Consider the following 14,788-nt stretch of genomic DNA (forward strand, 5'->3'; position numbering starts at 1 on the left):
AGGGCAGGAAATAGCGTAGACTCCCACGGGAGTCTATGCCCGGAAGTGGGTGAAAATACCTGTCTATGACAGGTATCTCCACCCCCCTCCCCCCTGAAAGGTGTCATTTGTGACACCGGAGGGGGGGAGGGATCCGATCAGCGGAGGTTCCACTTTAGGGTGGAATCCCGCTTTAAGGATCGCTCGGCCAGATCTGATTGCAGGAGGAAAAAATGAGAAGTCTTCGGGTAGGAAGACCATTTTAGCTAGATCCTTCGGAGGACAGAAAAAGAACACGGCCACTGGTGAGGAGCAAAGATTTATGGGAGTGGTGTCCTATAGGGTAGTAGAGGCGGAACTAAACCCACATGTTGGCTGCCATGGAGTCTGTCAGGAAATAAATGCTTCAGGGCCAGTTCACACTACATGCAGGCCATTGCGTTTTTTTTTTGCATCAAAAACGCATGGAAAGTAGGTTATATGGTTTTCAATGGCACAGTTCACACCAGTGTTTGCAGTTCCAATGCTCTCCACTTCCAGAAAAAAAAAGTAGTACATGCTGCATTTTTCCTGCACTGGAATGTACTGGAACTCTATAAAACGCATCAAAAATGCACCGGAACGCACCTAAATGCGCTGAAACACATGCCCTTATTTAAGGTTAAGAAAAAAAAAGAGGGGGGAACAACTGCGCTGGACTGCATCAAAAATGCGCAGCAATAATGCACATGCAGAAAAGCATCTGGATTGCATCTGGACTGCGTTTCTATAGTGTGAACTGGCCTTCAAATATATCAATCTGTGTGTAACACATCTATATACAATTTTAAATTGATTTACTGAAATAAATAAACTTTTTGATGATATGCAAATTTTTTGAGATGCACTTGTATATACTATATAAAACAAGGCTTCTCAGCTAAGGTTCTGAAAAGGATAAAGTATTGTGATTGAAAATAATTAACTTCAGTTTTTAAACTGGTATTGGTAGAATGATGTTGACTGACTGTATCTGAATTACCTCTTCGGAATTTCTCAGGCATGCCACCAACTTGACTTATGGCAGCAAACAAGTTCTGCCGGTGTAGTGGAAATAAAGGAGGAAGTGGATCTATTTGGAAATAAAAAAGAAAACGTAGTAGTAAATAAGGAACCAACTGTAGTTCCCTCTACTTTCCCACAACAGACTCTAGCGTTTGAATATGAATAATAAATTGGCCAAAATAACCACAGCCACAAAATTATATTCTCTACTGACATGAAGAGCATTGACAACAAATTAATAGATCTACCGCTTACTGACCATGCTAATGTACTGTGAGCTGTAGGGCCCCTTTCACACGGGACGGATCAGTAATGATCTGCCCCGTGATGATCCGCTTTCTCAGCGGGGATCGCTCAGTTGTCCCCGCTGAGCCGGCGGATAACAGGGTGGTCCCTGCACACTGTGTGCAGGGACCGCACGGTGTGAGCTCTCCGCTCTCCTCTATGGGGGATCGGGTGAGCACAGACCGTCTGTCCATGTTCATCCGATCCGCTCTGCAGACGGATAGAAAAATAGGATTTTCCTCCGTCTGCAGAATCGGACAATAGCAGAGGTGGACGATATCGGGTGTCTGCGGATGTTCATCCGCAGACACTCGCTATCCCATAGGGATGCATGTATGTCTGTATTTCATCCGCAAACGGATGGATGAAATACGGACATACGGTCCGCATGTGTGAAAGGGGCCTTATTCTGATTAGGTTTATTTATGGGTTCCCGGAAACCTAAAAATTTTCAAGGGTTCCTCCGGGGCAAAATGGTTAGGAGTGTCTGTTCTAGGGGGTAAGGTTGGGTTTGCATGTAGCAATTCTTCCAGATTTCATTTAGCTGTTCAGTTTTTGCACCATAAGCTTCAACTATTTCAGTTATCTTTCTTCTGTGCCCGACTTAGGATTTATAAAGCTTGTTTCTGTTTTTTGTTTTTCAGTGTTTGAACTAGTAAAGCAAGGGTAAGTTTGAAAGTACAAACAGAACAGTTACAAATGTAAATTTAAATGTTTGAGTTTTTAAACTGTTTCATATCATTTTAATTATGCATGTACAATCAAAGGATTCCCAGTGAACTGGGGATTAAGGTTGTTTTGTGTGATTGAACTTGATAATGCATAATGATGTAAATTTCAGTTTGAGCCATTGAGGTCTATAAATGTTTTTCTAAACAGGCTGTAAGAAGATATAGAAAATAATTTGAAAAGGAGCACTTTCTGGCTAAAATAATACCAAATATAAATATGCAATATTCCATACTTGCCTAAAAAAAAATAAAAAAAAGGCCCATTTTCCAATTGATACAAAGGATTGTTGAAATCTGGACTGTTTTATGCACTGAACACTTAGAGCAGGATGTGTCTGAATCCTTCAGTCTTCATTTTGCATAGAATACATACACTGGCCCATATGTGTGATGTCAACCACTTGCAAAATTGAGCTCAACTTGCAAAAAGATACTATGAGGGAGACTTACTAAAACTGAAGCGCTCAGAAACAGATGCAGCTGCGCATGGTAGCCAATCAACTTCTATGCCTGCAAACACAGGTTGATTTGTTTCCATTCAGTTGGCTAGTATACTATACATGTTCATATGTATGACTTCGAGGGCATAGCCTAATGCTAACAGGAACTCTTAAATGTGCTCAGGAGTTTGTTGATGCCAAAATAATTCACCAGTATACAGTAATTTGTGTGTGTACATATGGTATAATTATAGCTAGTTTTACCTACATTAGTCTATTGTAGACAGTTTATGTCTTTCAGTGCAATTTCAAGTGCAGTTTGCACTTGTAGTGCAAAGTGGATTTGCCTTTAATAAATAACCCCCTTTATGTCTTAAGGTGGTAGTTAACTCTGTACTACCACATGTACCTGCAGATAAGCCTATAATAAGGCTTACCTGTAGGTACTGTGAATATCTCCTAAGCTTGCACAGTTTAGGAGATATTCAGAGTGCATGCAGTCGATGACCTCATCGGCGCATACGCTCTGAAGGTCCAGCTTACCGCGTCGGACCTTCAAAGCCCACGCCGGATAAGGTGGCTCCCATGCACATGTGTGGAGGTAACGACATTGTGGCTTCGGCCAGTCACATAGCTGAAGCTCACGAGCTTCGTTCCAAGGTATTTCATAATGTGCTAGTATGCGATGCATACTAGCACATTATGCCATTATCTTGCAGGGTTTTTTGTTTTTTTTTTACTTTTGGACATCGGAGGTTTACAACTGCTTTTAAGACTGTTGCATAAAAGTTTTTCATTCTATCCTGGAAATTATATATAGTATATCATATGGAGAAAGCATGATGGGGACATGTAGTACTCACTTTTCTTTTCTTTAGAAATGTCATTTGCATACCACATTTTTTTGTAAACTCATGAAACTGTGCATGTGTATGTAAAACACAGAAACTCCAGCCTGTCAAATGTTTATTTCATATTTTACTGTATATTGTGCGGTAATGCAGTGTACAGAGAAACTATCACCATCCGTCCCTAAAGGAAGTTACGCACTAAATATTCCTGCAATGAATGTTCATACACACTGGCACGCCTCTGTTTTAGCTTTTATAAATGCATAAGACATCATCTGGGAAATATAGACAACTTTTATGTCTTCAAGATCGCTTTCTTAGATTTTCCTGCTTGTTTGCAATCGCCAATTGCAAAACAGCCAGAAGGCCAAACGCTGCGCTAAAAAAAGGGATATGAACGTCCAATAAAATAAGATAAATGGAGCAGCCAGCACCTAAAGTTTAGAATAAAGTGAAAATAAAAAATGAGTGCAGGGCTAGACATACAATGAAATAAATAATTGAAATCAGATAATAAAATCTCAACTTTGAAAAGACATATTAAAAAATGTGAACCGTTGAAATGAATAAATGTGACACCTTCAACAATACAATTTGCTAGATTAATAGCGCAAAAAAGGCTAAATATGCTGAAATCACACTAAGAAACAGACAAATAACATTAATCATATGTTATTATTTGTAAAAAAGAAAAAAAAATTTGGTGAGTTTCAAAAAGTTGGTGAAGAGAGACTGCAGGTGGAAAACTAAGGCAAAGTCCCAAATGGTGAAAAAATATAAAAACAGTCCTCATGTAATATAAATAGATCCTAAAATGAATTGCCAACATAGATCGTGAAAATTAAGTCCCTTTTCCAAACAGCAAGACACCCAAAAGTGGACTAATAATCTCCTTACCGACTCCAAAGACCAACAAACTGGTCTCAACAAGCCCAGGGAATTCGGTCTCCCAAAAACCTATAGCGGTGTATAGTCAATCCTGGATCGGTAATACTCAAAAAAACATAAACCATAAAGACTCCCATAGTGTAGCATTTGAGTAAAATTTTATATGCTCAAAAGAATTTGTACTTACAGTATAAATCTTGTTATGCGCAGTGTATCATTGGCGGCGTCATGAGCTTTCAGCAATGGCTTTCTTCTTGCCACTCTTCCATAAAGGCCAGATATGTGGAGTGCACGACTAATACCGCGTACACACGACCGGACTTTCCAGCGGACTGAATCCGACAGACAATTTGATCGTGGTCGGCTCCAGCGGACTTTTTCTTCCCCAAAGTCCGGCGGACCTAGAAATAAAACTTGCTTCAAATCTGTTTTGGGTTTCTAGCAGACAATACGTTTGTCTGTGTGCTAGTATGACGGACTAAAACCGAAGCTAGCTATTGGCTACTGGCTATGAACTTCCTTACTTCCTACGTCATCACGTTCGAATCCACCGGACTTTTGTAGTGATCGTGTGTAGGCAAGTCCGTTAGTTTGAAAGTCCGGCAGACCTCAGCTGCAAAGTCCGTCGAAAAGTCTGGTCATGTGTACGCAGCATAATAGTTGTCCTGAGGACAGATTCTCCCCCCTGAGCTGTGGATCTCTGCAGCTCCTCCAGGGTTACCATGGGCCTCTTGGCTGCTTCTCCGATTAATGCTCTCCATGCCTTGCCTGTCAGTTTAGGTGGACGGCCATGTCTTGGTAGAATGATGGCTTGAATAGTGCTCCGTGAGATGTTCAAAGCTTGGGATATTTTTTTATAACCTAACCCTGCTCTAAACTTCTCCACAACTTTATCCCTGACCTGTCTGGTGTGTTCCTTGGCCTTCATGATGCTGTTTGTTCACTAAGGTTTTCTAACAAACCTCTTCACATAACATCTGTATTTATACTGCCTTCTGAAGGCAATTATTCCACTAGATTTTAATTTGGGATTTCGGAGTCAAGGGGGCTGAATACAAATGCATGCCACACTTTTAAATTTTTTTACATAATAAATATCTGAAAACAATTTATCATTTTCCTTCCACTTCACAATTATGCACCACTTTGTGTTGGTCTATCACATAAAAATGTTTTTGGTTTTAACATGACAAAATGTGGAAAATGTCAAGGGGTATGAATACTTTTTCAAGGCACTGTATGTGTTCATACTATGTTTAAACTAGGTGTGACTGCATCTGATGTAAATTAGATTTAGCCACGTTTAGTTGCATTTACACTTGTTTAGGGTGTCTTATCAGATCCTGGGCACACAGAATCAATTTTCTCTAAAATTATGCACCCAAACAGAGGCAAATGTACAGCATACTGCCAGGTTAATTCCTTCTCCCGTTTGGGCAGTGACCATACGTATAACTGTGCCATTGTTTGAAAAAACTTTTGTTGCGATTAGTGATGTGCCGATATATAGCCCTCCGAAAATTATTGGCTGAAAATAGGGTTATCAGGGTTTTGACGATAGGAAAAAAAAAGGTGCTAATAATGGCATGCAAAGCCATGTCCCCATGACTTCAATGCAAAGCCGTGTCCCCATGACTTCAATGCAAAGCCGTGTCCCGTTGACTTTAATGCAAAATCGTGTCCCATTGACTTTAATGCAAAATCGTGTTACATTTACTTTAATGCAAAATCGTGTCCCATTGACTGCCGCATTAATTCAATTAACATTTTTTTTTTAAAACTGTCAGTTTTTTCAAGTGCATCCTGAATTTTCAGTTTCAGCTTTGACATTAAATTGTAAGTCTTGTGAACTTGCTGCACATCTTCCCTGGCAAGTTGTACACTTGCAGAGCACTTGAAGCACAAGCTCTGGTTGAGACTTTTGCAATTTGTAGCAAATTTGCGTGGCAAGTCTCTAGCAATAGAAAATATACAGTGGTAAGTCTATAGCCAGAGTTATGCAAGTCTCCATTTTTGGCAAGAAAACAGAAGCAAGCAGCGCAAATCTATAATCCCGCAATCTGGTGATAGTGAACCCACTACTATTAACCTAATCCCTTACTGTACACGTGCAAAATACTTTTATGCAATGGATTGAATGTATTTCACACGTGTACAGTAAGGGATTAGGTTAATAGCTGTGGGTTCACTATCACTTGATTGTGGAATCATAGATTTGTACTGCTTGCATCTTTTTTCCTGCCAATAAACACACACACACATGCGCGCATGTGTGTTTAATCTTTGGGGTGCACACCTTAATGCAATAGGCTACACACACCTATACTTGTGATTCTCCAGTACTTGGGTGGCAGCAATCTTATTTAATCCCTCAATCTTTCATTAAAGCGGAGGTCCACCCTAAAGTGGACCTTCCGCTCATCGGAACCCTCCCCCCCTCCGGCGCCACAATTGGCACCTTTCAGGGGGGAGGGGGGTGCAGATACCTGTACAGTACAGGTATCTGCACCCACTTCCGGGATAGCTCTCTGCGGAAAGGGGCGTATATTACGCCCCTTTCCGCAAGTGCCCGCCCCTTTCCGCAAGTGCCCCGCTGCCTGCTGGGAAAACACACAGATCCCAGAGGCAGCGGGGACCGTCCTTATTGCGCAGCGCGGCTCGCGCATGCGCAGTAGGGAACCGGGAAATGAAGCCGAAAGGCTCCATTTCCTGATTCCCATACCCAAGATGGCGGCGGCAGCACCCGAGAGACGATCTACAGATCGGCTTCGGGTGCCGACATCGCGGGCGCGCTGGACAGGTAAGTGTCACTATTTTAAAAGTCAGCAGCTGCAGTATTTGTAGCTGCTGGCTTTTAAAAAAAAAAAAAACGTGGAGTCCCGGCGGACTCCCGCTTTAATATATTTGGCACTATTTTTCTTAGTTTTTTTTGTCCAAGTGTCCATTTTTATCGGGTCTATTCACTAATAAGTTAAAGCGGTAGTAAACCCGCAATTTTTTTTTTTTTTTTTAAACCTGCAAAGCAAAAGGCATAATGAGCTAGTATGCACCGCATACTAGCTCATTATGAAATACTTACCTTAGAACGCGGCCCCGACATCTGGCCCGATCCACGCCGAGGGAGCTGACATGCTCCCTCTGCGTTTCTTCCGAGTATCGCGGCTCCGGCGCTGTGAGTGGCCGGAGCCGCGATATTGTCACTCCCGCGCATGCGAGCGGGAGATTTCATTCCGGCCGGTCGGCCACTGCCGGATTTTCAGGCCGAGAATCCCCTTGTGCGCATGCGCCGCTGCAGTCAGCGGCGCATACCGAGGGGAATATCCCCTAAACCGTACAGGTTTAGGAGATATTTTTTTTACCTACAGGTAAGCCTTATTATAGGCTTTCCTGTAGGTAAAAGTTAAAAATTCGAGTATACAACCATTTTAAGAGAGGTGAATGGTCAGAAAAATGTAAGCCAAAGTGGCTAAAGTAGGGAAAAAAAAAAAAAAGATCTCATTGAAATATTTTTAGTTCAGCTTTTTTGGCCTATATTTTACCATTTCCCTAAAAAATGTACCTCAGTTCACTGAATAGTGTATTAAGACAAAAATGATCTTTATAAAAACATTTATTAAAATATTTGGATAAAATCAATACATAACACTGGATTACATCTTAGTTATTTTTTATTTTTTTATTAGGGTGAACATTTAACAAAACATTTATAATATGAAAAATAACATTCTCAAAAACAATGAAAATGATACAATAAAAAAAAAAATACAAAACAAAAATTGCAGATATATACGATACTACGTGAAACAAGTCTAGCAAGAACTTATCAAGTAATTATCTAACTTGCAGCACACTTGCTTGCTATCTGTCTTTGACAGGTACCCTGTCCCCACTTCCGGGAGACTGGGCCGCTGCGAATTACGTCAGCAATTCGGCTCCCTCCTCAGTAGGGACTCTGTGTAAATCCATAACGCTTCACTGCTGGGTTCCCTTACCGGCAATAGCGACGGCAGCACCTGACAGCAGATGGAAACATCAGCTGCGGTGCCAACATCGCTGGACTCCAGGACAGGTAAAGCCTCATACACATGATCGGACTTTGTACAAACTTTCCCGTGGATTTTTGTACGAAGGGCGTCAGCTGTGAACTTGTATTGCATGCACATGGCAGGACTTTTTTAGCCAACTTTCACCAAATCATGTGTTTTTTTCTGCTCTTTACCGCCACCTTTGGTCAACTTCTGTATTGTTGCCTGATCTTTTGCATTGGTTCTGAGCATGCTAGTTTGTACTTTGTACAAAAGTCCTATGGTTTTCTGTACACATGATCGGACTTTGCTCCATCGGACTTTTGTTGCCAGAAAGTTTGTCCGTTCACACAGCCAAAAAAAGTCAGATGAAAACCGAGAAAAGTTTGTCCGATGGAGCATAAGCAGTTGGATGTTGCCTTAAAACAGCTAATTTGCATGTTTGTTGTCAAAAAGTCCATATGGGCCTTTAGTGTCCTATTATTAAAAGTCAGCAGCTGCAGTATGCGAAGTTGCTGGCTTTTAATTTTTGCAAGGATGGGCGGACCTCCGCTTTAACAACCAGTGACAGGTGGGAAGGGGGTAGTGGTGGAAAAAATTCCGGCCTAATATGCAGTGTACAGAGACAGACACTTTATCTGTCTCTGTACCCCAATTTAGAGTTGGTCTTAATTATCTCCAGTTTGTCTATAAACTGGATGTAATTATTTTTTGAATTTGGTGCAGCCTTAGCCCCATCTTATAAAAGTGTCACTACTAAGAACTACCTGAATCTGTTGCACATTTCAGGAAAGCTGCCGCAACTGGTGGCAGGGCTTTTCTGAATCTGGTGCAGGTCTTTTTAATTGGCTGTACTGCCAGAGAAGTAGCACACTTGCTTTATTGAATTTACCCTAGTTCCCCAAATCTTGAAATGGGCCTGATTCACAGTGAGGAGTCCAGAAAGGCATTTGCCTGCTCATTCACTCTCAGCCATTGTAGCTCTTCAGGCCAATACCAAAATTGCCAGATTGCCACTCTGGGCCCAGAAAGCCTTACTCAGAGCTCCTGTTTGGGGCCGGTCAGGAATAGGAAATCTGTGTATTTAATAAATGCAGTTTTCTACTTTTCATATGTCATTTCAGGCAGAATAAAAAGCTATGGCTATGTGCAGATCACCAGAGATTTTCCACTTATAAAACTATTATGTGGTTTATATCCATAAAACAGAATAGATGCATTAAGTGTTATGAGTTATGTAGTGAATGCACTGCAGATTTCACTTCTACACATTACAGCTGTCACCAGATCTATCTGTTTAGTTAGTGGTGACTGTTACCATGACAGCAGCACAGATAGCGGGCATAGAAAAACTTCCTTTAACCTCTGCAGTGCCAAGTTATGTTCTAATGGTGTTTGTGTATAATATATTATTCTAAGAAGAACAGCTGCAATGGAATTGTTTTCACAAAACCTAAAATAGAGAATGACATGTATGGACACTGTTGAATAAGCTTCTTTAAAAGGAACATTTCTTCAAAAAAATTAGATAGTAAAAAACAAAAAAAAAACACCCAACTCTTTTTTTTTTAATTATTATTATTATTATTTGGAATACATCAGAATTGATAAAATAGGATTATGTATTTTTTATTTTATTTTTTTGTATGGAATGGGTTTCTGTATGCATTTGGGTTCTTTTTGTTTTCTCATTTTGCTTGGCAGAGTGCAGCCTGATTCTGAAAGCACATTTATTATATTGCAGTATACCAATCCTTTAGGCTGGGTTCACGCTTATGCAAATTGGATGTGGTTTTTGCTGCATCCAATTCGCATGACAGGAGAGTGACCAGCTCTTAATGGAGCCGGATTACACACCGATTGCCACAGTCCGTACTGGAAAAGGGTCCTGTGCGTCTTTGGCTCTGTTTCAGGGCCGAATTCGGTCACAAATTCAGACCTGATTCAGCCCTGAAACAGGGACTAGGGACGCAACGGACCGCATGCTGCGAGCTGCAGTAGCAGCTAGTGTGAACCCAACCTTAATGTGGTGGCCGCATTAGTTTTATTTTTTAGGCTTCCTGTTGTAGAGTGACTTTACTCCACTGGAGGTGCCACCTTTGGACAGCAGCATTGTCAAACTGTAGGGAAGTGTTAGATGCAATAGCAGATTTATATTAACTTGTTTTTTTGTTTTTGTTTTGGAAAGAGTGGAGAGGGATTAGAACACCTTTCAGCTGTTTATTGCTGTCTGTGTCTTCATGAGGGAGATTCAACCTCTCTATTTGCAAAGAAAAATGCAGTGCATAAAATTTGCTATGCTACATGTGAAATTTAAATCCCATACATAGTCCCTCAACCAATATATAAATGATGAAAGTGTATATATATATATATATATATATATATATATATATATATATATATATATATATATATATATATATATATATATATATATATATATAAAAACAATAGTGATCAGCAAGAAAAAAACAGCCAAACGCTTCCAACGCTCAGTGGTCCTCAACAAGGGAAAGGCCGAACCAGACCAAGTTCCTAGTGCTTAATTACAGTAAAGCATGCCAAAATCCGCCCCAACTAAACATCTTACTCCGCCTTACCTGATTGGTTGGGGGCAGATTTTGGCACACCACAGTGTCTTGAATCCACCAAAGCACAAAGAGTGCAAACTCGCCAGACCCAGTTGCTGTCTGACATATAGACCCTAGCTACGCACTGGGTTGGCCACGACATGCCCCATTCTGGTCCAGGGACTGTCGGCAGCTATATGCTCCGGGCACACATATGACAGGGCTACTGCTGTCTGTGTCACAGTGTGCCGTGGCTGACAGCCACCCCATACTGCTCGGGTGTGGGTCTGTGGTGGAAGTCGTCCAGCAGTCCCGGCAGGAGGGGTAAGTACGGCTTCACCTGTCTCGGCAGGACAGAATAGCTGGGCATTGCCTGGGGGTCTCTCACTATCCCTTTCTTCTCTCCCTGTTCCTCTTTTCCTCCTCCACATGCTATGGGCCGCTGTGTGACTGGGCATGAAGTGCGGTGCACGTACCTGGCTGGGGGGCTCCGGGCCTTGGCGGGGGGCTGTGCTGGGTGTTGAGGCCGCGGCCATATTCCTGTAGCCTTAGTCAGTATATAACTGTCTGCCATTTTCTAGAAGGTTCGGTGGCCATTTTCTTGGCATCTCAGATGGTTTTTTGATAAAATGGCGGGTGGCCATTTTCTTGTAGCCTCAGCTTGGTTTATCTCTAGTGCTGGGTGACTGTTTGCTTCTAGAACAGTGCCGCAATTTTTACACAGAACACCTCGTGGCTGACACAGGGGAGAGTGGACGGCGGCTGCACAGTGCAGTACCTGGGTCAGGGTGGTGAGTCCTGCGGGGGCCCCTCAGACTGTGGCAGCTAGGAGGGTGGGCTTTTGTGTACCTTGCCTTAGGTCCCTAAGTGGTGACAGGCGAGTGTGGGTCAGCATGGCATCAGAAGCTGGTGCTTCTTCCCCAGACATCCCTGTTATTGCAACCGGCTCACCTGCGGTGCCTATAGACGCTTTGTCGACGGTCCTAGAGTCCTTTGTTGCCAGGGTGGAAGTGACACGCAGACACAAGGGGGGTAAAAAACACCCCCTCCCCCCACCGTCTTCGGGGGAGAGCTCTGATTCAGACTTGGGCCCCGCTGTGACTGGCGGCACCTGCTCTGACGTGTCAGAGGATGCGTACCAGGACCGTTCGGACAGTGAGGATAAATCCGTGTCTGGGTTAGCACATGAAAAAGCGCTAGTAGGAGCACTTATTACAGTGGTGCGGGATACCCTGAAGATACAGGATACGGTAGGGACATCTACTGAAGTGTCGGTCCCTTTTGGGTCCCGAAAACTGGCCCGCACTCCTAAGGTGTTTCCGTATTTAACTTATTTTGATAAGTTCATTCACAAGGAATGGGGAAGCCCGCAACGGCCTTTTCAGTCCCGAGAAGAATGGCGGTATGTTACCCTTTTGAGGAGAGTCTCCTGAAAATATGGGCATCTCCTCTGGTCATTGACCCCCCGGTATCCAGTTTGAATAAGGTAACCACGATTCCGGTAGAAGGGACTCCTGCTTTCAAGGACCCTGCCGACAGGAAGGTCGAGGCAGTGGCCCGGTCCATGTTTACGGTGGTGGGGTCAGCATTACGACCAGTATTGGCTATGGCCTTGATGTTGCAGATGCTTACTGAATGGGCAAAATTGTTAATGAATTGGAGAAGCAACAGGCTTCCCCGGTCTGCGTGGAACTGCCAGACCAGTTGGTGCATGGCCTTAAGTATGTCTGCGATGCGGCCCTGGATACGGTCCCCCTGCTCTCTAGAGCATCAGTATCAGCAGTAGTGCTACGGCGCCTGATTAGGCTGAAATGCTGGTCTGCGGACCAGGCATCTACGAAAGCACTGGCGGATTTGCCCTTCGAAGGTGAGAGGCTATTTGGAGCCTCGCTGGATAACATTATTAAGAATGTTACCAGTGGGAAGAGCACGTTGCTCCCCAATCCAGGAAGGGTAAGGAGTCACGCTGTATGCAAGGGCCCTCTTTTTCCGCTCAGAAGCGGCTCTTTTGCCCACCCGGGTCGGCAGGTAAGCGTTCCCAGTCTGACAAGGTGCCTGCTGAGGGACAAAACGTGTCCCTGGTTTCGCAAGCCAGACAAGACCATTTGTACAAGTGGTAAGGAGCGCCATTGCCTAGAAAAACCTGGAAGAGCCTCCTCAAAAATCAAAGACCTATTTCCCATTCTTCAAAAGAAAGCAAATCTTCCCATTAATAGGGGAGATCAGGGAGATCATAGAGGATGAGTGGAACAAAACCGACAAAATTTTCTCTAGCCCATTTAACCAAACTGTATCCTCTGGCAGACTCTGATACTCAGTCCTTAAGCTTAATGACGGTGGTTGATGCGGCTGTAGTGCGTCTGGCGAAAAATGGAACATTGCCAATGGAGGATTCAATGTCTTTCAAGGATCCCCTATATAGACGTATTGATCTAGACCTCAAAAGGAGCTATCTAGCGGAGGGGCGGCTTGCAGACCAGCCATTGCTCTGGCATCTGTTTCCAATGCCATCAGGTCTTGGATGGAAAATGTTGAGACAATCCTGGAGGAGCTTAAATTGGTGGCTGATTTCGTACGAGAAGCTGGGGTTGACACAATCTGTTGTTCAGCCAATTCAATGCTGCACTCGGTGGTGGCAAAGCGGGCCTTAGGGCTAAAACCTCGGACAGCCAATCTAGCCTCAATGCAGAATTGGTACAAGATTCCCTTTGATGGAAAATCTTTGTTTGCAGAGAAACTCGACAAAGCTATCTCCAGAGTAACAGGGGGCAAATCTGGCTTACTTCCTCAGGACAGGAAGGTCTGGAGAACAAAGGCCTATTTATCCCGATTCCGGCAATCAAATTCTAGAGACTTCAAGCAGTCTCGCCCTTTTAGGGGCAACAAGAAATCGTGGAGAGGCACCCAGACTTCTTTTTTGAGAGCCAGAAAGAATTATCCAAACCATACAACCAGGAGATTGGTTAATATTGATAGACCTGCAGGATGCTTACCTCCACTTCCCTATTCTACCATCCTTCCAAAAATATTTAAGATTTGCAGTGGATCATGTCCACCTGCAATTTCAGGTTCTACCTTTCGGACTGTGCACCTCCCCACGGGTGTTCACAAAAGTGTTGATATCTGTCTTGGCCCCTCTGAGAGAGAGGGGATTAAGAATTTATCACTACCTGGACGATATCCTCTTGCTGTCAAACAACCCAAGCCAGCTTATAGTCCACAGAGAGATTCTTCTTCAGTCATGTCAGAGTTCAGGTAGCTGGTGGACCATCTAAAGAGCCAATTAGTTCCAACACAACAGATGATTTACCTAGGAGCAATGTTCGATACAAACCTAGGCACAGTTTCTTTACCCCAAATAAAGATGAAGGGCATCATTTAGAAGGTATCCAAGATCATACAGAGGTCCCATCTATCGGCCTCACAGTGTGTGAGCCTTATTGGTACAATGTCCTTGCGCATACCTCCTAGTTCCATGGTCTCACTGGCACCTGAGACACTTCCAGATGGGATTCTTAATACAATGGAAACTGCAACATCTTTCCCAGACAACGCTAATGAGCAGGTGTCTACACTGATGGATGAATCCAGAGAATCTCTCCCGGTCCCATCATTTGGGTTCCCACTTATGGACCACAATTACTTCAGATACGAGTGGCCAGTGGTGGGGTGCCCATTGCAGAGAATTCCAGATTCAGCGAAGATGGTCCTTTCCCACCAGAGGGATAGTGTCCAACGTCCTAGAAATGAGGGCAGCATTTCTAGCCTTAACCTCTTTTGCATCTCAGGTCAAAGGACAGAGAGTACGTCTGCATTTGGACAACAAGGCTGCAGTCTCATACCTTCAGAAACAAGGGGGCACCCACAGCAAGACACTTCTGAGGAAAGTGGAACCTGTTATGCTTTGGGCAGAGAGGAACCTGGTAGACCACAGGGCAATATATCTCCCAGGCAAGATGAACACAGAGGCAG

General features: G+C 43.4%; 1 protein-coding gene across 3 annotated transcripts in view; it reads left to right on the forward strand.

Moving 5' to 3' along the window:
- Window positions 1-14,788, forward strand: part of CAMKK2 (calcium/calmodulin dependent protein kinase kinase 2) — a 190,314-nt gene that overhangs the window by 121,923 nt on the left and 53,603 nt on the right. For all 3 annotated transcript variants that reach the window (XM_077461985.1, XM_077461983.1, XM_077461984.1), the window contains exon 8: window positions 1,953-1,974. In XM_077461985.1, the coding sequence (XP_077318111.1) occupies window positions 1,953-1,974 (22 nt within the window). The remainder of the gene's footprint in view (window positions 1-1,952; window positions 1,975-14,788) is intronic.

This window comes from Lithobates pipiens, unplaced genomic scaffold (genome assembly GCF_037356315.1).
Source record: "Lithobates pipiens isolate NorthernLeopardFrog02 unplaced genomic scaffold, aLitPip1_a1.2 Scaffold_3, whole genome shotgun sequence".
Classification (NCBI taxonomy): domain Eukaryota; kingdom Metazoa; phylum Chordata; class Amphibia; order Anura; family Ranidae; genus Lithobates; species Lithobates pipiens.